The following is a 21,942-nucleotide window of genomic DNA, read 5'->3' on the forward strand; positions in this document are numbered from 1 at the left end:
AGGGCACCAGGGGAGGAAGGGGTCACCGCAGGTCCAAGCAGACAAGACGGTCATGCTCAGCAGTGCCATTTACACCAGATCCTGAAACCTGATTCTTCAGCCACAGAGTTTCTTAATAAAGTATTTAAGATAGAATAAAACCAAAGTCTGTCACATGTGATGAGAAGCAGAGTTGATCCAAGGCCCTTTTGTTTTAGGGAATGTGCGTATTACACCCAACTGTTCACACAAGTGTGTATTCCCTGTGCGTGTTACACCCAACTGTTCACCCAAGTGTATATCGTGTTGAGGTCACGGAGGTGGAAAGGTTGGCACCCCTGCTGGAAAGGGTCCAGTGGAGGAGGGACATGCTGGGAGTCACGGCAGAGTCCAGGCCAGGATGGTGGTCTGTCGGTAGGGGTGACATGGGCTGCTTGTCGTGAGCCCCTGCCCTGGGGTGCTTCACTGGGTGCTGTGGCACAGTGGGTCCTGGCATAGATCCCGCTGTGCAGGTGAGGACGTGGAATACGAGGTTAGGCAGCCCTCACATTGAGACCACTGCATCCAAGTTCACTCGCATCTGGTGCCCACCCCATCACCACTCAGAGGCTGGGTCAACAGGCCGTGGTGACAACATAGAAGAGCAGGCCAGGACACAGCAGTGGAGATGGAGCCTGAATACCACAGGCCAGGAAGAGGAAGGGAGACAGCAAGCCTGAGAGGCAAATGGGGACCTGGAGTGACCAGGCTGGCAGAGGAGCTGGCCACACATGTTTAGGATCTAGGGGAAGCAAGGTAGTCTGAACGGCTGGGACCCACAAGTATGGAGCCATGGAAACGAGGGGAGGAGGCAGATGCAGCCAGGAGGGTGAGTTTGCAGAAGCCATTCTAAGTGGGTGCTGCTCTGGGAGCCAGATTGCAGGAGGTGAGCCGTCTAGGGAGGGAAGGGACCCACTGCAGGAGACTGAGCGTGGGACCAGGGAAAGGCGCACCAGGGAGGCTGATCCCAGAACAGGTCTGAGGTTGCCCCCGGAGACAAGCGGCTGATGTAGCCTGGCCTGGAGGAGGAGGAGGTGGGGAAGGAGGCGCAGGCTGAGAGGAAGGAGCTATGAAGGTGAGGCAAAGACAGGATCGTGAAGATGCAGAGGAGGGAAGCCCAGGGACCTGTGCTGGAGCCTTTGATCTCTCCTACGTAGGAAGGAGAAGCTTCTGCTGAACAAGACTGATGGGGATTGTAGGCTTGAAGAGGTGGAAAGTTTCCCAGTGGCTCTGTGGGACAAGCCAAGACAAGATTTAATTCCTAAAAGCCTTTTTGGCGAGTGATCCAATCCCACTAGTTAAGACTTCTTACAGCTTGCGGGAGGGTCTAGAGGGAAGAAGGCTGGGTGGGGTTTCAGGAGGCTGGGCTGCTCTTCCTGGTCCCCACTTGCTAATGAATAAGTCAGATGAGTCTCCCGCCTCCTGAAGCCTGGCCTTCTCTTTCTACTATGGATGATTAGATCTTGGGCTGGCTCTTTTTGCAGGAAGTTCTGAGTCTCTTAAGTGACTTATTCATTATCAGAGATTGGTGTATCTGATTAAAGCCCTTCCCTAGCAATAGACAGCAGCACCCTGGAGGACAGAGACCTAGGACAATAGGAGATCTCCATCTGCGAGTGTGTGCGTGTGTACATGCAGACGCGGGCACTGTCAGGGGTGGTTTGGATAATTGAGCAGAGAGTGGAAGGACCAGCTGCATGAGTACAACTTGTTCCATGAATCTTCAGCAGCAGGAAGCCACCTCAGATGATGAGTTGGCATGAAAAGTACAAAAGACCTCAAAGAGAAGCTGGGCAACGTCCCAGCTTTGCCCAGGGGCCTCAGGTGCTTTTGGGTTAAACCTCAGCATGCACTCATGAGCTCAGCCGCGTCACCCTCCATGGCGGATTAAGCCTGGGAGGTCAAGTTCAGCACTGTAAGACCAGCCCCACTTTGGCCCTTGACTGGGCAAGTTCAGTCCTGCCTTCAGAATACAGGAGGACTCTGCTGAGTACTTGCCATCTACTTGACAAAGCAGCATTTCTTTCTTCAAGAAAAATTGAAACTATCCCCTGCCATTGGCCCTGATTTTCTGTTTTCCCTTCTTGTTTCCATCTGATGTTCCACCAACCAAAACCAGGAGACAAGTGTTGTCCCCACCTTCCTAAAGGGCCTGCAGATGCAAGGGGCAGCCTTTCCCTTGGGGGCTGCCCTGCACTTGCTCTGCCCTCTGTAAATCCCTGGTGGCCCGTGAGTCACAGCAGCCTGCACCCCAGTCCACATGGGAGTCAGAGGATGCAGAGCTGCTGCCTGGAAAGGACAAGCATTGGAGAACTGTGTGTTTGGGTGTGTGTGGGTCTCTAGCAGCACCCAGATGTCACCTGGTCTGCACCTGGTGAGCACCTACTGTATGCTCAGACCGCAATGCACCCTGGACATGAACACAGTGGAGTTCCAGGAGGTGCACAGGCCAGGACTAGCAGGGCACGAGGATGACAGCTGAGCCTGGGAGCTCACGTGTTTTCAGGGCAAGCACTGAAACTCACTGCCCTGCTCCCTCCTGAGAGCAGACACCGACACCGGCACTTCCCCAGGTGCTGACAGCCTCACCCAAAGCTTCTCATGACCCATAGTTCACCTGAGTTGTGTAATTCCAGGATTGTTTTGAGCCCACAGCATGAGGACATCTGGAGCCATTTGGAGACCTCTGTGGAAGCCAGGGCGAGGGACATGCCAACACAGAGTCTGCTCCTAGAATGGAGGCAACAGCAGGCGGGTGGGCTGGAGGAGGCCGCCTTATCCCAGCTCTCAGGCTGCTTCAGGTGGAACTCCCAGGGGATCCTCACTCTTCCTCCCAAAAGCAGTCTTCTACCTCCCAACTTTCTGTCCTCACCAGGGAAATGTTTCCCATGAAAAATGCTAATTTCATTTTTAAAAATGGCTTCCCAGTGGCAGTTTCCTTCTGTCTCCACCCACCATCTCCAGGATCCCCTGGAGGCAGTAGTTAGGAGATAGCATCTAACTTTCCTGATCCGGTCAGGTCAGTGTTTCTTCTAATGGGTCATCAAAATGAATTCTTGCCGCCTGTGTCTTGTCATCACATCCTGTCAGGGACAGCTCTCTGTCTGTGCCTCGCACCTGTCTACCTGACCTGCTTGTGCTGGTCAGCTCGGGCATGCCCCAGGATGGATAGCTTCAAGAAAATTGTTTTCTGACAGTTCTGGAGGCTGGAAGTCCAAGATGGAGGCGCAGGCAAGGGTTGGCGTCCAATGAGGGCTCTCTCCTGGCTTGCTCACCTTCTCCCATGTCCTCCCTGGCCTCTGTTTTGTTAGTGTGCAGACAGAGAGGGATTGGGTTCTCCAGTTCCTCTGCTCCTAAGGCGCCTACCTATCAGGTTAGAGCCCCATCCTTTGACGTCTCTTAACCTTGATTACTTCGGCACAGGCTCTACCTCCCCATTCAGCCACCCCAGGCATCAGGACCTCAACCTGTGAATTTGGAGCGGACAGTCACTCAGCCCATGAAACCCTCATTACAGGACAGCAATCCCAGCCCCAAAGCCCACATGTACTCCAGCTGTTCCAGTTGAGAAATGAAGTCTGACCTCTGCAGACCTGATGTCCCTATTTAGCACTGCCCAGTTCAGACTGAGCTGCTCAACACAACTACTCTGATGAGCTCTGAAAGGGAGGAGGAGGAAGCTCTCCATTCTCGCTCATGCTTTGGGGTGGGCCAGACCTGGGTGGAACTGCTTCTCAGCTGCTCACCAACCTGTGACCTTAGAGATAGTAACTCTGAGAGCCTCCACTGTCCAGTCTGCAAGATCTGCAAATAATCATCTTGACTGCCACCATCGTGATGGGGGGTGTGACGCAGGACCTCTCCCAGAAAGTGGTGCACATGCTGTGTGCCTAACCGGCTCCTGTCTCTGTTTCCCCCTCTACTCCATCTGCTCTGCTTGGGGTCAGCCTCCAGCTTCAGTTGTCCATAGATCCCTTTATTTCCCTGGGACCAGTGCTAGGCAGGAGTAGAGATGAGGCCTCAGCCATGTCTGAAGAGTAGCAGTGTTTTCTGAACCAAGGTCCAGGAATCCACACAGATAGTCCAGCAAGGGTGGGTGGACGTAACAGGTAGGGAGATGAGACATGAGGATTGCCTTTGGATTTGAGGGAACGAGGTGGCCCAGGACTTGTGATGATGCCTTCTGCAAACCTTCCCTTTCCTCCACACCACTGATTAAGAAAAGAGGGTCACACATAAACTCACTGAACAAGTATTTTATGAGTAGATGAGAAAAACAAAACCCAAAATGCATTTTGGGAAAATAAATTATATTTGCAAAAAATCATAAGCAAAAGCTTTCTTCTAAAAACTCCTCATCTTGAAAAAGCTATTTAATTTAGTTTTATAGTTCTGTAAAAGCTATTTGGTTTGGTGGCCAGGTCCTAAGCTGGTGTATCCATTGGTGACCAATAAATGGAAAATCATTCTTCAAGCCTTGTGTTTCCCTGAGTAATCCAGGAAAAGAAAGAAGTGTGCGGGGTACTCGGGTTCTCTGAGCAGTTCCCGGCTGTGTCTCCTGGAGATGGAATCAGAAGCTCTGATCCTCTAAGATGTGGGCTCTCTAAACACTGGACTAAGTACATCCTACAGGGAAGAGCTCTGCCTTGTGCAGAGGTAGATAAAGATCAGAGGATAAGTGACCTAAAATGTAACTAGTCCACCCAAGAAAATATGAACATGAATCTATGCGCTTACATACGTATGCTCATAGCAGCATTATTCACCATAGCCCAAACTAGAAGCAACCCATTTGTCCTGATAGATGAGTGGATAAACGATGTGGTCTCCATGCAATGGAATACTACACAGGCCTAAGAAGGATGAACAGTTAACATGTGCTACAACATAGATGGACCCCAAAGACATTTTGCTAAATGAAAGAAGCCAGAGGCGGGAGTCTGCATGTCTGTATGAAATGTCCAGAATACTCAAGTTTCAGAGAAGGAAAGGAGATCTCAGTGGCCTAGGGATAGAGTCTGGCAATAGGGGGCAGGAGGACTCATTTTGGAGTGATGGAACTACTCCACATCTGCACCGTAGTGATGTTTTTCTCAATTCTGTGCATTTGCTACACATCACTGAACTGCACACTTAAAATTACTGAATTTTATGGGATGAAAATTATACCTCCATAAAGCTATAAAAGTATCTGTGTGGGTCCTGTGGACGCAGATGCCAACTGAGAGGCCTTTCCCACTCTTTGCTTGCTAGAGACTCGGGCCATGCCAGCCTGTGTGTCTTTGGCCCTAGGACCTCTTACCCTGAGGACAGGGCTCTCTCTGGAGACTTCTCCATGGAGGGAGTCAGCAAGGACCCACTTGTTCCCAGGGAGCTGGTAGAAGAGCCATTGGTGTTTTCTTGAAGCACGTAAGAGCCATTTTATAGGCCATTTCAGGAGACAGCAAATGATTTTCCAACCTAAATGGCTTTCTTCTTGTAGAAATGGCTTCCACCACAGGGACATAAGAAGCACCCAATTTGTCATTTTCTCAGGGAAAAGCAGTGGACGGTTCATGGACCCCAAATGGGCTAGTGGCTAGGCTAGACCTCCAGCTCACCCTCTGTGATCTGGACATCGCCTCTGGGTCCTGCTTCTTCTGGAACAGAGTGTGACTCCTCTATACGTCCCCTAGGGACTGGCATGGAGTGTGACTGTGGGGGAGGTGGGACTGACACCCAGTTTGCCTGGCAGCCCTCAGGATTCTGAGACAGCTCAGAGGGACTCGTGAGCACAGGCTTGGTGATACAGTGCAAGGAGTATCCCTGTGCAGAAGAGGGCACGCGCCCCCCACACACATATACTTACACACACACTCACACACACACACATATTCTCACACACAGAAACACACACTCTCACACACACTCTTACATCACACACACACTTGCATTCACACACTCTCACACATACACTCACACACCAACACACTCACATACTCTCATAACACTTCCAAACAAATACTCACACATACTCTCTCTCTCTCTCTCTCTCTCTCTCTCTGTCTCTCTCACCACACACACACACACACACACACACACACACACACACACTCTGGCAGCAGTGCTTAGAAGGGCCCACCTGCCCTGCAGATGTCTGGGTGGATTAAGTGGCCAAAACAGAGCATCTAGCGGTGACACAGCTACAGGGAGATGCTTTGAACTGCACAGAGTATCTGTCAGCGCCACCGTTGGGCCAGAGGGTGTGATCTGTGTCTTGCTCCCAAGCTGCTGCCTGCAGGAAAAGAGTGAAATTCAAGGTACAAGAAGATCCTAAGCAGATGGTCTGCTAGCAGAGCAGGTGGAGAATGAGACCAAGGTGACACAACGGGACTCTAGTCATACACTAATGGCCAGAGAGCTGCGTGAGGCTCATTCATATTGATTTCCTGGAGGCACTCTGGCTCTGATGGAGCGAAATCAAACAGGTAGCACTTGACCTGAAGCTTAGGAGGGGGAGTCACAAAACTTTCCTGCACTTGAAGACTTGAGAGGCTCTGAGGAGGGATAGGCCCTCCTTGCCGTGACTCCATGTCTGAAACCTGTTTGGGCATTACCTGGACAACTCATTGAAGGTGACTCTGGAGACGGTCCAGCGGGAGGAACATGGCCTGCGTTTCAATGGTGGATAAAAACATGCCTGAGGACTGTTTGTTGTGTCGCTCTTCCATGTTTCAGCCCTCTGCTTGCACTTCCTTCCGGAAGGAGGGTCTGTTGACATCTGGATTTGCTCCTGTCCCTTCCACAAACCTGGCAGTTTCTCCGGCTGCATGATTGAGCAGCCCCACAGGGCGAGGTGGGGTCCATGATGCTCACTGCCCCTGGGCAGGTCACACACACTCTGACACTGGACGCGGCTCCTCCCTAGTCAGAGCCTTTCTGTCCCACCAGGCTCAGCCTCGCCGCAGCCTCCTCTGACTCTGGTCACTAGCATCCCAAGGCACACCGGCCATGTTGTCTTCATGACTGCTCATTACGGTTGTGGTTGGAAGTCTCCGCATTTTGCACATAACTGTTCTTTATTCTTTTGTGGGTGCATGCTGTCACCGCCCCCCCAGTTCCTGAAGGACAGTGATCACACGTTGCGCTTATTCCTAGGCTAAAGCTCTGGACACATGGCAGATACTTCCTGCCAATCTCCTGTCTAGTGAAGATGTTCCTGGGAGTCGTTACTGCACAAAGCCTCAAGAGCTTTATAAAGTCTGTGCTGGGGTGTGTTAGGTTAAATGACTGCAGGACGGAGACAACACAACTTCGGTTTTGCTGAGTGAGTGGGTCTGTGTCCGTGTATCCTACACAGGTCTGCTGATGTGTCCTTGTGTCCTGCACAGACAAGAAACTATAGAAAATGCAGCAGCAGCAGCAACAGCAGCAGCGAGAGCTCTCTTATTATAGGTTGCTTTTCATTCTTGCTTCTCAGTACTTTCATAATGTGTCTATAAAGAACGTTTTGTATTTATAGAGGGAGGAGGTATCTGGAAGTATTAAGAATATGTGAGGTGATGAAACTGATATGTGATTATTATTATTATTACAAGAGACTCAATGCAGTGACTGGAGGGTTTGTAATGAATTAGGTTTTGTTGTCTGTTCCTTTTTAAGGGTCTGTTCCACTGTTTCTCAAAGTGTGTTCCAGGATACACTAGGATCTACTACAGATGTTACCCACTTAACTAAGATAGCAGGCAGGCACTCAGGCTGTAGCAGCCTCCTGGGAATTCACCACGTCTGTGCCCTGAAGATTCCTAGAGCAAAGAACCTGTCAGTTCTATTTAGTGTTTTCCAAACTTACCAGCAGCCACAGACTGCTTTTCTCTTATCATACCTATTACCTGTGTTGCGCATTTGAAAACACAGTTCAATCTTACATGTTATTCTTTTTAAATATTTATTTTTTAGTTTTAGCTGGACACAATATCTTTATTTTATTTTTATGTGGTGTTGAGGATCGAACCCAGCACCCCGCGCATGCCAGGCGAGTGCACTACCGCTTGAGCCATATCCCCAGCCCATTACATGTTATTTTTAAATAAGAGTTATGAGTTTAGTTTACAGAGTCTCTATTTTTTTTGTGCATTGTTGATATTCCCTTGGTTGGAGGATTGGACAGGGCTCAAGGCTAGGGAAAGGCTGCTCAAGCACAAAGCCATTTTAGCAACATAAAATTACAGGATCCAGTGGCTTTCTCCTTCCCTGTAAATGCAGCATAGCACTCACACTCAGGCCCCTGTGTCCTAAAGCTTAATTTGCCATAACAGCCCATTAACTGAGGAATTGTGCCCCCAGCTGAATTTATGCAGCCTCTCCCCCGGTCCTTAAGTGGGGGGTTTGAGGGGGAGGCCTTGTCTTCATCTCCAGTTGTCTTTCCAGGGGAGCTCAGGGCGGGGGCTTCATTGAGAGAGAAAACTCCCTGCCCCCCACACGCACCCAGTTATCCAGTACTGAAGGGCTGCAGAAGCTGATCAAAACTGGCAGGTAATCAGGGTGTACACTGAATCTGTGTGCTTCTACCTGGAATGGAATTTGCCTTAAACTATGGGAATTCACCACGAGCAAAGTTAAGAAGTCCTGGTGGGAGGTCATAAAGTGAGCAAAGTTAAGAAGTCCTGGTGGGAGGTCATAAAGTGGAAGGCTGGGATTCGTCTTTCTGTCTCCTGTGCCCCACCCCACCCCACAGCTGCTGCAGCGACAGGCAGGTGTCAGCAGCTCCCAGCGGAACTAAACGCTTGGTTCTAGAGGGCTTCAAGGTGGATATACACACACGGGAGAACCAAGAGATTACATATTACTAAAGCAGAAAATGAAGACGAGAGAAACCATGTCAAACAGGCTTCAAATCAGTCCTTGACTAGTCACGTAGCACTTGATGGTCTTTGACTAAGACAGACACAGTCCAGGCTGGCAGTTAATGACAGGATCAGTGAACACCCACTTAACAGCCTATGTTGAACCAGGATTTTCCCCATAGAACTGTTTCAGACAGCATACAAAACTTGGTTTAATGTTATTAAAGATCATGAAATGACCATTAAGTTTAAATGATGTATAGAGACCCTCATTTTCTGTACCCAGGAGTGAGGTGCTCTGCAGCTGGGTGCCCATTCAGCTCAGTGCCGGGCAGAGCACACTGGGGCAAGTGGGCTGCCCCCTGGAAGGCCGCCTCTGTCCATGGTGACTCTGACACCAGCCACAGCTCTGTTTAACTTTCCAGCCGACTGACACACACACAATCATGAATGAAAAGCAAACAGTGGAAAATAACGCCTTTCACCTCCTTGCTCTCGGCTTGCAGCCTGGTTTTCCCAAGGGACATAGTTCTATAATGGAGTGTCCTGTCTGTGGCCTCTCACACACTAGCTGCCAGAGACTTCAGTTTTTAAGTAAAGCTTCGAAGTGGGACCAGAGTCCATCCACAGGAAGCTAGTACAGCAGATGGGGAAAGGGACTGTGGTCTCTGAGCATTCAGAGTAAGAGGAGGGGCCTGGTGAATGTGCCTGTCAGTAACAGGCAGGAAGCTCCTGTCAAGGCAGGGGACCCTGTAGAGGTCAAGGCCTGCTGCCCCTGGGTAGGAAGCCCCTCCCAGGGCTGCCCAGCTCCCCGCAGCCACAGCATGCTCTTAAGTTTCCCAGATCCAGGCAGGTCACCTGTTGGAATCAGGTTCTGGTTAGGAGCCTGGGGAAGGCCTGAGACTGCGTTTCCAGCAAGCTCTCAGGAAATGGGGCAGTGGAGCTGGGCTGGGTCGGCTCTTGGCACCCAGCACCTGGCTCTGGCGCACAGGACACGGCAGCTGCCCTGCGCCCCGTCCCAGTCTGCAGACCCGGTCCAGGTCTGCAGGCCGTTAACCGCCTTCTCTTCCCCAGGGGAGGAGCGCCCCCGGGAGCCCCCGGGCCCGGCGGAGGCCCAGGCGCCGGGCGGGGCGGAGGCCGGAGGGAGGACCAGCCGCCACCGCTGGACGTGCTCAAGGGCGCAGTTGCACAAGACCTTCTGGGGCGTGGCCGTGGTGCTGTGCGTGTGCGCCTCCTGGGCTGGCTCCACGCAGCTCGCCAAGCTCACCTTCGCCAAGTTCGACGCGCCCTTCACCCTCACCTGGTTTGCCACCAACTGGAACTTTTTGTTCTTCCCGTTGTACTACGCGGGACACGTCTGCAAGTCCACCGAGAAGCAGTCTGTGAAGCAGAGATACAGGTAGGCCCTCCTGACCCTGACCACCTGTCCCGGGCAGTCCCGGGCCGCTGGCCCAGGTGGGAGGTGGGAACCCGGGACAATCTCAAAATGCACCTGCTCATTCACTGGGCCAGGACCAGAGTCCTCCTCACCCTGGCTGGTGAGCCTCTGCCTGCACCTCCATCCCGCAGCCCTACCAGCTGCTTCCTTTCTGTGAAGCAGGATTAGGCAGTACCCTCCAGAAGTGAGGAATGGAGCAGAGCTCCTCCCAGCTGGGTGAGGACCTGGAGTCCCTGGAGCCAGGTACCTGGGAGCAAAATATAGGCTCCTTTGGTATGTGATTGCAAGGTCTGGGCGTCTGCAGTGTGGAGACCAGAAGCAGAGCAGCTGTGGACTTCATTGACATTATTTTCTCATACATTGCACATGGAATTGATGCCCCTTTCCAAATAAGCCCAGAATCCTGATCCCATCTCAGTCTGCAACAGCCCCCGACTCCTGCTAAGGCCCCAACCCCCCCCTGGAGCCCCATTGTTGGTGTTGACCCCCACCTCCTCTAGCTGATAGTGCACCTCATGTTGCCCAGGTGGAGAACCATGTGGGCTGTCAAGGACTGGCTCAAGTCTGTCAAAAACCCCAAGAAAGACTGCTGGCCAAGGTGTCACTATAGGCCCTGGAAACTTGTCTTTTATCAGTCCCAGAAGTGAACAGAAATTTAGAGGTGATGACAACCAGTGCCTTCTTCCTCCCCACCTCACCCCACCCCACCCCAACACATACCCTTACAAAATGGCCAAGTCCTGTCGAATGTCCACTTCAAACCTAGCCCTGTCCTGAAGTTGCCTTCCCAAGCCACAGATTAACTAAGCCCATCACTGGAGCCAAAGAGGAAAGTGGTTTGGAAATGGAATTCTAGATTGGGATCAGACTTCTCTTGGGAACTCACCATTCTGTCCCCAGAGACTGGAGATGCAGGTGCCATACGCCTTAAAGGTCCTGGCTCCTTTAGAAGACCAGTTTGTAAAGTAGAGCAGGAATTCTGGAGGGACAGACCCTGGGGAGCCACCCTCAATCAGCTGAGACACCCAGCTAGCCTTGCATGTCCCCTCAGTGGAAAGGGTTTGGGGCAAATGCTGGGGACGAGGCATGCGGGGCACAGAGCCCAGGACTGCGGCATCCTCAGGGCTGATTTCAACCAGTTGCTCAGAGCCAGCCAGAAATTGCCAAGGAGGCACTGAATGCCCCTAGCAGAGGCCTGAGAACAAGTTTCATGCCCTTTCTCCACCAAGAACTAGGGGAGCAGAGATGGAGGCCCCTCGATGGCATCAGCTGCTCCTGCTGGAAGGGCCTCTCTTCAACAGCAGCCACTGACGTGAGCGAGAGCCATGACTGTGCCTGGGGGCAAGGCTGGCACTGTGGCCACTTAGGGCAGCCCCAGCAACATTTAGACTGTTGGGCTGGAAACCACACTTAAGGAGTGAAGCTCAGTGGTGGTTAAAAGGTCAAAGTAGGAAAAAAGAAATATCACTGAAGGGACCCCATTTTGCATGAAAAGACATCACTCCTTGACTTCAGTTGGTGCCTTCCTGTACAAAGCATCCAGAAAGAATTCAGAAACCCTTGCAGGGACTGGTGTGTTGGCTAGAGAAAGTGGGGGAGTGTGCAAAATCCTACCTTGATTAGTGAAACCACTTAAAACTGAGCCCAGTTTCTCTCACAAAACTCAGCTCCACTTCCCAGTAAAAATCTTTCTAATTGGAAAGATTTTCCCATGGCTGAGAGGAGCTGCTCATTTTCCAGTCAGGTTTGGATATTTGGTGAAGCCATGCATGCCATGAGAGGGGTGAAGAGTCTCCCCCAGGAGGGGAGAGAAGAATTTGAATGTCACTACAGACCCTCCTAAGGAAACCATGACTGTCACAGCTCAGATGAGGAGTGCTTTCAACAGCTTTTGCATTTCCAGAATGGAGGAACACTGAAACGACATCTTCTGTCTTCATGCCTTTATCAGAGTTAATGAGAGAGAGCAGATGTAGGGCCTGCTGAGGAGATGGGTCCTTGGTTAGCAGTCTTAGCAGGGGGCTGGGAGACAGGAGGCCAGTAGACACACATTGCACAGAGAGTGGGCTTAGCAGACAAGCTGGCTTTCCTTAGTTATTAGGAAGCAGTCAGATGGAAGTTTCTTTCTCCAAGCCCTCTCCCACTCAGCTGCTATCCCCAGATGAAGTGGCAGAAGGCAGGTGAAGCAGAGAGGGAGATGAAGGTCCCTGGCTCAGAGCTCCTTGGGCTTGCCAGCCAAGCCATCTGATGCAGTTTCTGGGTGGCATGAGAGCCTGCCCTCCTGGAGAGCATCCAGGATAGCCTGGTGCTGCTGGACGGCAGGCTGCACTGTGACACTCATGGCTCTGGAGTTGTTGAGTCTCAGTTATTGGTTTTTAAAAATGCTGATGATCTGACCCAGTGTAGGAACCAGGACTCACCTGGCCACATAGAACTGACTGTAACTTGCTGTTGCAGCCCTGGTCCTCTGCTACTGGGGAGGGAGGTTCTGTGGACATGTCATTTAAGCTCTCGGAGCTTTAGATGCCCACTTATAAATAGACGATTCAGACCTAGCCTTGCGCAAAACATTGCTGTGTGATCAATGAGGCGCCGTATGTGAACGTACCCTCTTATCTGCTGTCCGCCACATAAATGCAGAGAAGCGTGTGCTGTGACTCCTGTGGGCTGAATGGAAGAATGCACCAGGGCTTTGTTCATCCACCGCCTTTCCGTGGCCCATTCAAACCGCAGGAGAGCTGACCCCAAGGTACCACACTCAGATTCCCCTTGAGAAATCAACCTGGAGCCTAGTGGCTGCACAGGACATCCTAGAACACTGGCCAGGTGCTCACGATCAGACACTGAAGTCAGAAATTAAACCCGAGTAAAAGACCTCTCAGCCCCACTGACCTGGCATTTTGGCCCTTGACTTGGGGTTGTCCCAGCTCCTGGAGCACAATGGGCACCTCCCTCCCCTACGAGGGGTACCCACCCTGTCTTTCCTGATGCTCGCTGACAGCTGTCTGACCTCATTGGATGGCACAGGGTGCCCTGAGGAAGCAGCAGTGCCCAGAACTTGGGGACAGCTCCAGCCAAGGAAAATCTTAAGTGCGCTGAGTACCGCAGTCTCCTGGACAGCTGTAGTGGTGAAGATTCAGAGGAAGGCCACACCAGCTCTGGGGTGTGGAGAGACTGTCAAGAGAGGTGTGAGGACACACAACCTCTGGGTCCTCTGACCGTGGGAGAGAAGGATGGCTTCCCAGGCCCCAGTGCCTGCCACCACCAGCAGAATCCAGGCAGAAGCAGATGTGGGGCATTTGCAGTCATGTCAGAGGGTCTTCTGGGAGCTTGCAGCAGCAGCGACTTGTTCTCTGCTATCATGTAGCTACCCAATAAAGGTCACCGTGGTGGAATTATGGTGCAGTGGCAACAGATGCTTTCCTCTGCCTGTTGTAGTGCCAGTCTTTTGTAAGCCAGCCAGTTCACTCTGCCCAGCCACTGTAATGCCATTCAGAGCCGAGGAAGGGGGAGGGCAGCTTGGATCTCTTGCAGTGCTACCTGAGGCTGATGTGTACAGATTGCCAAGGAACTATCTTGGGTCTTGTGGCTGTTCAGAATCTAAGGAGCAGAGTGGAGCAGTACCGACCTTGAGGTTGGTTTGTACTGTAATTGTTATCATGTCTTCTCTAGGAGATGTGCTAGGGATGCAATGATAAATGATTCCTTTCCCCAAGGATCCCCAAATCTGGTAAACTAGGCAGGGTGCGTGCCGGGGAGCCGGTGCAGAAGCCTGGGTGCGTGTGTCCTGGCAGAGTGTAAAGGTTTGTAGGAGGAAGTGAGCCAGGAAGAGCAGATGGCCCGCCAGCCGCTGAAGGAGGAGGTCAAGAACACCCGCGCAGACGGAGATGGAGCCCAAGGGAGGGCTCCCAAGAGTGTAGGAAGTGAGGCAGGAGGAAGGGCAGATGCTGGCAAGCCTCCTGCACCCTGCAGAGGAGCTTCGGCTCTGGCGCATTTGTGGCAGGGACCATCAGAGGGATGATCAGGTTGGATCTTTAGAAATCCGTTGCTCCTGCCGCTGGGTTGAGTGTGGGATGGAGCCAGCTGCAGATCGTCCAGTTCATCAAACTCTTCCTCCACGTTGGTGTGCCCAGGGCATGCAGGAAGGTGTGGATGGCATGGACGTTGATCGTGACTCTAAGGAGCTCACAACCAAATGGGAGAGAAGCCCAGGCCCAAACAGTAGGATGAAGGAGGAGGTGGGCGATGGAGGGGACCAGACTGTCTTGACTGAAGCTTGGGCTCCAGTACAGGGTGGAGTGGATCTCAGGCTCCACAGGCAGATGGAGACACAGGTGGGAAGCACCCTGGGGCCAGCCCACAGCTGAGACGTTAGTCTCTGGGCACTGGGGGCTCCAAAAGCTTTTGAGCAAATCTGCTCCAATCAGAGTTACTTGGATTCATGGAGCTAATTTTAACTGGTACGACACATGTTCCCATCTCACGTTAAGAGTGGGATAACTGTCAGGGGTGAAGGAAGGGATAAAATATCACGGGTTGGTCCCCTTGCCACCTGTTTGGTGTGAGAGGGGGGTTCCTAGCAAATCTTGAAATATTACAGAACCAGGTCTCTTGCTTTGAACTGCCAACTTTCTCTTCAGCCTTCAGCAAGATCTTGTGTTGGTGCAAATCATTTCACAACTGTCATTTCCATCAAACCCCAGGATTCTGAAAATAAGTGGGAATCTTCTTTCCAGGGAGTATTTGTACACATTTTCAGGCACAGCAGTGGGTGCCCTATGTCTCCCTGCCCCATCAGGCCTTACCCTTGACATGGTTGGTGGCTTTCTTTACTTTCCCTTTCTGGAGGGAGTCCCAGACGCGTTCCAGCCTGTTCCCACCAACAGCTATTCATCACGTGGAAGCCACTCTGAAATCTGCTTCCACCTGATGAAGCCCCCAGATTTCAGAGGGGGCTTCAAGCTGGGGATGGAGGTGCTCTGTTATTCCCCTGGACCTGCCAAGGGCCGTCTGTGTGCCGGGGCTGCTCCTGGCACAGGAATACTGCGTGACCATAAGAAAGGAGGATCCCTGCCTCGTGGAGCTTGCTTCTAGCAGGAGAGGAGTGGTGAACAGGGGAGACAGTGTGCCAGATGGTGTTGAGGCTGCAGGGGAAGATGGGGCCAGGGTGCTGGAGGGGAGGCCTTGGCCCCTGCCTGGAGCCTGTCTGAGCCTGTGCTCACCGGCACCTCCTGCCTTGAGCAGATCGAGCCCTAGAGGAGCCCTATTGTGGCCTATAATTCCCTATTGTGGCCTGCGATCCTTCCTTGGTGAGCCTCCACTGACTGCCTCCACTGCCCAACCCTGCTGAGCACTGAGGTGGAGGCCAAACAATTGGAACCAATGGGAAAAGGAGCCCCTTTGTGCCAGGAGTCCAGTGGCAAGGAGGCCTGACTCGCTTGACCTCCAGTGGGGTCCAAGAGCCCTATTCTACTCACCAGCTCAGCAGCTGGGGTGAAGGAAGGGATAAAATATGACGGGTTGGTCCCCCTGCCTCCACAGTCCCTCCTAGCACACACACAGCTGTCCAGTTCCCTGTCTGTTCCCCAAGGACTGACAACCTATAAAATGGTGCACTTCATCCACAGCCCTTCAGCTGATGTCCTTGTCTTTTTGTCTGTCTGATTTGTAACTGCATTAGAAAAAATGGATGCAATAATTGGGGGCTACCATCTGTAATTTGGCCCATGTCTTTAGCCTAGGTCAGTAATGGTGATTATTCATGAGTATCCTCATGCCAGGAGATTTTGGTCAGGCTGTGCTGGGACAATTAGCACCCCCCCACACACGCACGCACACACATGCATATACACACACACATGCGGATAGTCAACTGAGCAGCCAATGTCAGGTACAGCTGCCGCAGAGCATGTGATCAGTGCTTCATGGCTAAGTGGGAAGTCACAAGGGCCTGGGTAGCCCGCGAAGGCTGCATAGGTTTGGTATTCAAGGATGCATCCATGCGTAAACAGGGGAGCGTGGTCCACCTGCCCCATCGCCTTCCTGCGCCAATGCTGGGCCGCCACTCTGCAGGGTCTTCCTTCCGTCCTGTGGTCATGCCTCATAGCTTAGCTCCTTTCTTTTCCTTCCGGCTTCTCCTCCCCACACCCTGCACTTCAGTAAACAGCTCTGGCTTCACCCCAGTGAGCCTGAATGGCAGCCCAGCATCCCACAGACAAGTCCAGAGTGTCATATTCCACGAGTGACCTTGGACCCTCAGGCAAGGCAAAACTGCTGCTCTGCCTCCTGGCTGCCTTCGTTTTCCACTTGAGTCACCTCACCTGCCAGCCCCAGGTACCTAAGGCTCTGTTGAACCTTGACCAGGTAACAGGGTCTGACCTGGAGGTTCTGCAGTTCCAGGTCATCCACCGTGTACTTTCAGAGTCTGTTTAATTCAGCTGCAGCAATGTTTTTTCAATCATGTCGAAATTTTGCAAATGTTTAGTTCCAGTGCTTCTGGATGTATAAGATGTGGGTTTAAAGAGGGCAGCTAAAGGGATGGGGCTGGGGCTCAGTGGTAGAGTGCTTGCCTAGCATGCATAAGGTACTGGGTTCGATCCTCGGGACCGCATGAAAAACATAAGCAAAAAACTAAAGGTATTGTGTTCATCTATAACTCAAAAATTTTTTTTTAAAAAATTCAGTGTACTTATGGCTTTGGGGGGTTCAAAAATCCCCAGGCTGGAATTTTCAGGAAGAACTTTGGCGATATTTTTAGCACAAAGTGCCAAGGTCACCATGAAGATGTTCAAGGTCAGTGTAACAGGGACTCAGAAGGTGGAAAGCAAGAAAGGGTAACTTCCCAGAGGAGGGGACCTTCCTCTGCAGGTCTTGAGAAGTTGTTAGTGTCTGCAGAAGCCAGATGACAAGGGTTCATATGCAGCTTGCAAAGGGCACCGGGAATCAGTGCAGGTATGTATAGGTGTGTAAGAGTGACCAAGAGGCTGAGGCCCACCCAATGCCACCTGGTAAGACTGAGCCATTTCTTACTTTCCATGTGATTCTTAATCGTAGAGTCAAGGCTAGTGAACTAGCTCAGAGGTACATTAAGCCTTAAAACTCTCACATTTAGCAAAAGATCATCTGCTAAAGACTTAGAAATATCCGAAAGGGACTCTGAGGATACTCTGATCTAAATTATTCAAATTATCAAAGAGGTCACAGATGCTCCAGGAAAGGGGGTAAGGTGCCTTGTTCTCTTCAGCCCTGGACCTCCCCATAATGCTACCAAGAAAAGATGGATTGATGCTCTTTCCTCATTGGAAGGAACTTGGAGGCAGCACCCAAGTAGGATGGAGCAACAGTGGAGAGAGGGCTACAGCCCATGCTGGGAACACTGTGACAATGGTAAGAACACAGGCCGGCCATTAGATAGCTGGGATTGGAAACCACACTGTCTTCATCTGATGCAGGAATATAGGAAAAATCAACTAAAAACTCTAAGCCTTAGCTGTTACCTCAAAATCCGCTTTTGAGGGTTGCTATTGGGATCCATACCCCTCCCCTGGGTTCCATGGTTCTTGTGTGGATCATGTGTTTAACTGGAACAGAATTAAGTGTGATTGTGTGAATAAATCCCCAAACTTGTTCAGAGGCTTCCCACCCATATTTGCATCTTCAAAATGTGTATCCCAAAACTCATACAAACCATGGCTCCTGCTCTCTATAGGTTATAAAATGATGATGGTGATGGTGGTGACGATGATTATAATGATGATGATTATAGTGATGCTGATGGTGGTGGTGGTGGTAATGTTAATGATATTTATGATAATGATGATGGTGGTGGTAGTGACGATGTCATTGGTTGTGATGGTAGTGATGGTTATAATAATGATGATGATGATATTCATGGTGATGTTGGTCATGGTGATGATAATGGAGTTGGCATGGTGGTGGTAGAGGTGTTATTCATGGTGGTGATGGTTATGATAATGATGGTTATAGTAGTGGTAGTGATTGATGGTGGTGGTTGTGATGGTAGTGATGGGTATGATAACTATGATGATGATGTGGTAGTAGTGATATTGATCACGGGATGATACTAGTGATGGTGATGGTGATGATAATGGTGAAGATGGTGGTGATGGTGTTGATGATGGTGGTAGTGATGGTGGTGTGATGATGACGATGGTGGTGGTAGTGTGTTGATGATGGTGATGATGGTGGTAGTGGTGGTAGTGGGGTGATGATGATGATGATGTGCAGTCCCAAATGATGAGTCTTTCTCCTAATGAGCATATGTCTTGCAGCGGGTGTCAAGCCCACATCAGGGAGGCCAGCACTGGTCCCTGTCATTATTTTAGATTGCATGGGGGATACATGTTTCTTGACAGAGATGAGCTTTGACAAGTCTGACAGGAAAAAGGGTGAGAACTGATGTGGAGCAGGCCAACACTGTGTTGTTCTAGAACATGAACCAGAGCCAGAGGAAGTACAAGGTGATGCACTGTCTAGAAGATCAGGTCCTCTCAAGCTCTTGATGCTCTTATATTTTTGAAAGCTGAAAAACAAAAAGGGAAAAACCCGCTGCTACCCTGTAGACACAACAAGGGGCCACAGCAGACATGCCCCTTGTCCTGTCACTTTTCTCCTGCTGGCTCCACTATGTCCTTGCTGGTGCAGCCCTTGCTGCCTGGGGTGCCCAGCCCACCCTTCCAGGGAGCCCAGCTGGCAGTGCTTCCCACTTCTCTCCCTGCTGCCCACGTGTCCTTTTAGCACCCTTGAGTGCCAGACCTACATGGGGTCCCAGGGTCATTCGGAGAAGGAGGCCGCACGCAGAGGAAGGGACCTGGGCTTTGCATTAGGCTGGCCTGAGCTCTAGGGGCTGAGAGGGGCGGGAGAGGTGGTGAAGGTTGTGACCTGCCCATGCTCACCATCAGAGCGGACGCCCGCGCTGAAGCAAGCACTCAACAGGGCACCCCATTTGCCATAGGTTGCTCCTGTCCCTTCCATAATGGCTAGCTGGTCCAGCATGGAAAGAGCTCTTGAACTATAAAGTCGTTTTAGAGAAGGAACTGTTTGAATGTCAGACACTTTGAGAACATTACCCAGACTGCACGACTGTGATAAGTTCTCTGGTTGAGGCTCCCTACTTCCCATTTCCTCGTATTGGAGATGGGAACACTAATTCCTGTGTACACCAGTGGGCTCCAGGGTTTGGACTGCAGATCACCTGGCCCAGAACTCAAGCCTTGGACAGTGATGAGGTAGTTAGTGGTCCCTGCTCCCAGCTGCAGGAGCGGTGATTCTTTTGATGGTAACAATTGGTTGTCACTAGCCTTTCCCTCAATTGTCTTTCTGCACATGCCCTCTCTCTTTGGACATTTCATTTCTAACTGAGCCACAGGACAAAAGATTTAATTTGCCCTTGGACTTTCTCTTGTTATTTTATTCTGTTCTTCTACATGGGCCTTCCTCAGTGAAGGAATCGAGAGCCAATAGGAAAAGGAGTCACTGGAAATTGTTACGCCCACTTTTTAAAGCAAAGTTGAATCACATCCTTTATACAGCCAATGTCCGTGCTGGTGCTTCATAGAGTCAGTTCCAGCTCACCAAAACAGAGGTGCGCCATCCACAGGCAAGAGCCAGAGCAGATGGGGCCATGTGCCCAGCGCCCTAGGGCCAGTCCTCCCCTCCACACCCCAGCCTACCATAGGCCTGGTCCTGAAAGGCAAGAGGGGGAAGGGGTGCCAGCTGAGGATCCCTGGGAAACTTCCCTTGCATTTTCCAGCCTGGCCATTGTGTTCTGAGAGACAACCCCTGCTTCAGATGAGCTCTCTGTGTCTGAGAGCTTGAACTTGGCCTTGGGAAGCTCTTGGTTGCGTAGAGGGCATCCTGGCCTTGTGGCCACACCCCGCACAGACTAAGAGAGTTCCTCACAAAAGACAAAACATCTGATTGGCCAGAATAAGCTGCATTTTCTGATGTTTGTGCAAATTCTATTCTGGTGCTTCCTGAACCTTTTAAAATAGTATTATAGTAATTACATTTACCTCCTTGGTTGTTTTCAGCTTTAAGTGGAGAGAAAACAAATATGATTTATGTACTTAATGTAACATCAGAGTGCATCAGCATCACTCACACTCTTCTCTCCTAAGTGCCTTATGTTATGACACTTAGGTTTAATGAGTTCCTCTCTATCATACATACATTATTAATTTATAACATAAAATAAATTAAAAGCCCTGGAAAAACTAAGGCTCCCCTGCTACAGGAATACATCATTAAGACCGGTATTTGGCATTATTTTGCCACATGTTTCTCTGGGGGGAAAACGGAAGAGAATTTTTTTCAAAGAAACATTCTAAGTGCTCCACCAACAAAATGGAAACAGATTGTTAATAATTTATTGTGGATCAGTGTGGATCTCTCCAGTGCTCGTGGTGTGTTTTGAGCACTCGGTCTTATTAAAGGTGGTAAAAGTTGGTGTGCTTAAACCCAGCCTTCCTGACTCTTGGTGAGGATGTTTTTTCCCACGTGCCGAGCACAGGGAATTGGCGAGAGAACGGAGGGGCTCACACGCAGGTGCAGAGTCCTCCATGGGGGTGTGCGGAGCTGAGTAGATCTTCCCTAGGAGGAGGCTTGGAGCTATCCCAGGTTCCTGGCCAAATCCCCAGCTCTCAGGAGTCCCAAGCAACCACTAGTGTCCATTTGACTTTGCCAGTGCAAAGCCAGACCGTTCTGAGGCAGGGAGGGGGAACTCTGCAGCCCAGATCCTGAGTCTCTGCTCCAGTGGAGGCTGCTATAGGGCAGGGATCACTAGCCAGGGACTTCATCTCCCAGCCTCCACGTCACGTTCCCCAAAGTGGTGTGTGTCAACCACAGCAGATAAGAACATGGGCATTGTCCACCCTCCTTTTCCCACGAATGCCCTGGCTTCAAAGACGGTGAGAAGAATGTCCCCAAGGGGTCAAACGTCGCCTGTCAAAGGCAAGAATCAGAGCCACATGTCTGTGTTCCAGCCTCTGAAGGCGGGGTCTTGACAGGGCAGCCAGCTCGCTGATTAACGCTGTCTCCATCCCCCATCGCCACCGAGGGGCAGCCAGTCAGATCTGCATGCTGAGATGTGCTCTCAGACCTCCTCCCTGCCTGGAAGCTTCCACGTGGCTTTACTTTATTTTATTCTGAGTAAACAATATATTGAAAAGAGTATGTGAACAGAAAGGGGCCATCTTTACACACCACAAGAACAGGGGCTGTGACAGTCTTCTCACCTGCCTGTCCCAGCAGCATCCCTGGTGGGGTGCCAGGAGAGGGGCGGGAGAGGTAGTGAAGGTTGTGACCTGCCCATGCTCACCATCAGAGCAGACGCCCGCGCTGAAGCAAGCACCCAACAGGGCACCCACTTGCCATAGGCTGCTCCTGTCCCTTCCATAATGGCTAGCCGGTCCAGCATGGAAAGAGCTCTTGAACTATAAAGTCGTTTTAGAGAAGGAACTGTTTGAATGTCAGACACTTTGAGAACATGACCCAGGTCTGAAATTGGTGGAGTCAGCCCAGGGACGTCCTGCTCCAGCCTCTGATTGGAGTGAGAGTGAAAACCCATTGCAAGAGATTGAGGCTTCATCTTCACGTGGCTGGATTGTGACCTGCTCCTGACCTACATGCTCACTGAGCCCT

The 21,942-nt window shown here is 51.1% G+C and overlaps 1 protein-coding gene across 2 annotated transcripts in view; it reads left to right on the forward strand.

Annotated features, from left to right (window-relative positions):
• The window catches only part of Slc35f3 (solute carrier family 35 member F3), a 248,490-nt gene that overhangs the window by 172,816 nt on the left and 53,732 nt on the right, over nt 1-21,942 (forward strand). For both annotated transcript variants that reach the window (XM_076831682.1, XM_076831683.1), the window contains one exon: nt 9,918-10,242. In XM_076831682.1, the coding sequence (XP_076687797.1) occupies nt 9,918-10,242 (325 nt within the window). The remainder of the gene's footprint in view (nt 1-9,917; nt 10,243-21,942) is intronic.

The sequence above is a fragment of the Callospermophilus lateralis genome, chromosome 13 (assembly GCF_048772815.1).
Source record: "Callospermophilus lateralis isolate mCalLat2 chromosome 13, mCalLat2.hap1, whole genome shotgun sequence".
NCBI classification, from domain to species: Eukaryota; Metazoa; Chordata; class Mammalia; order Rodentia; family Sciuridae; genus Callospermophilus; species Callospermophilus lateralis.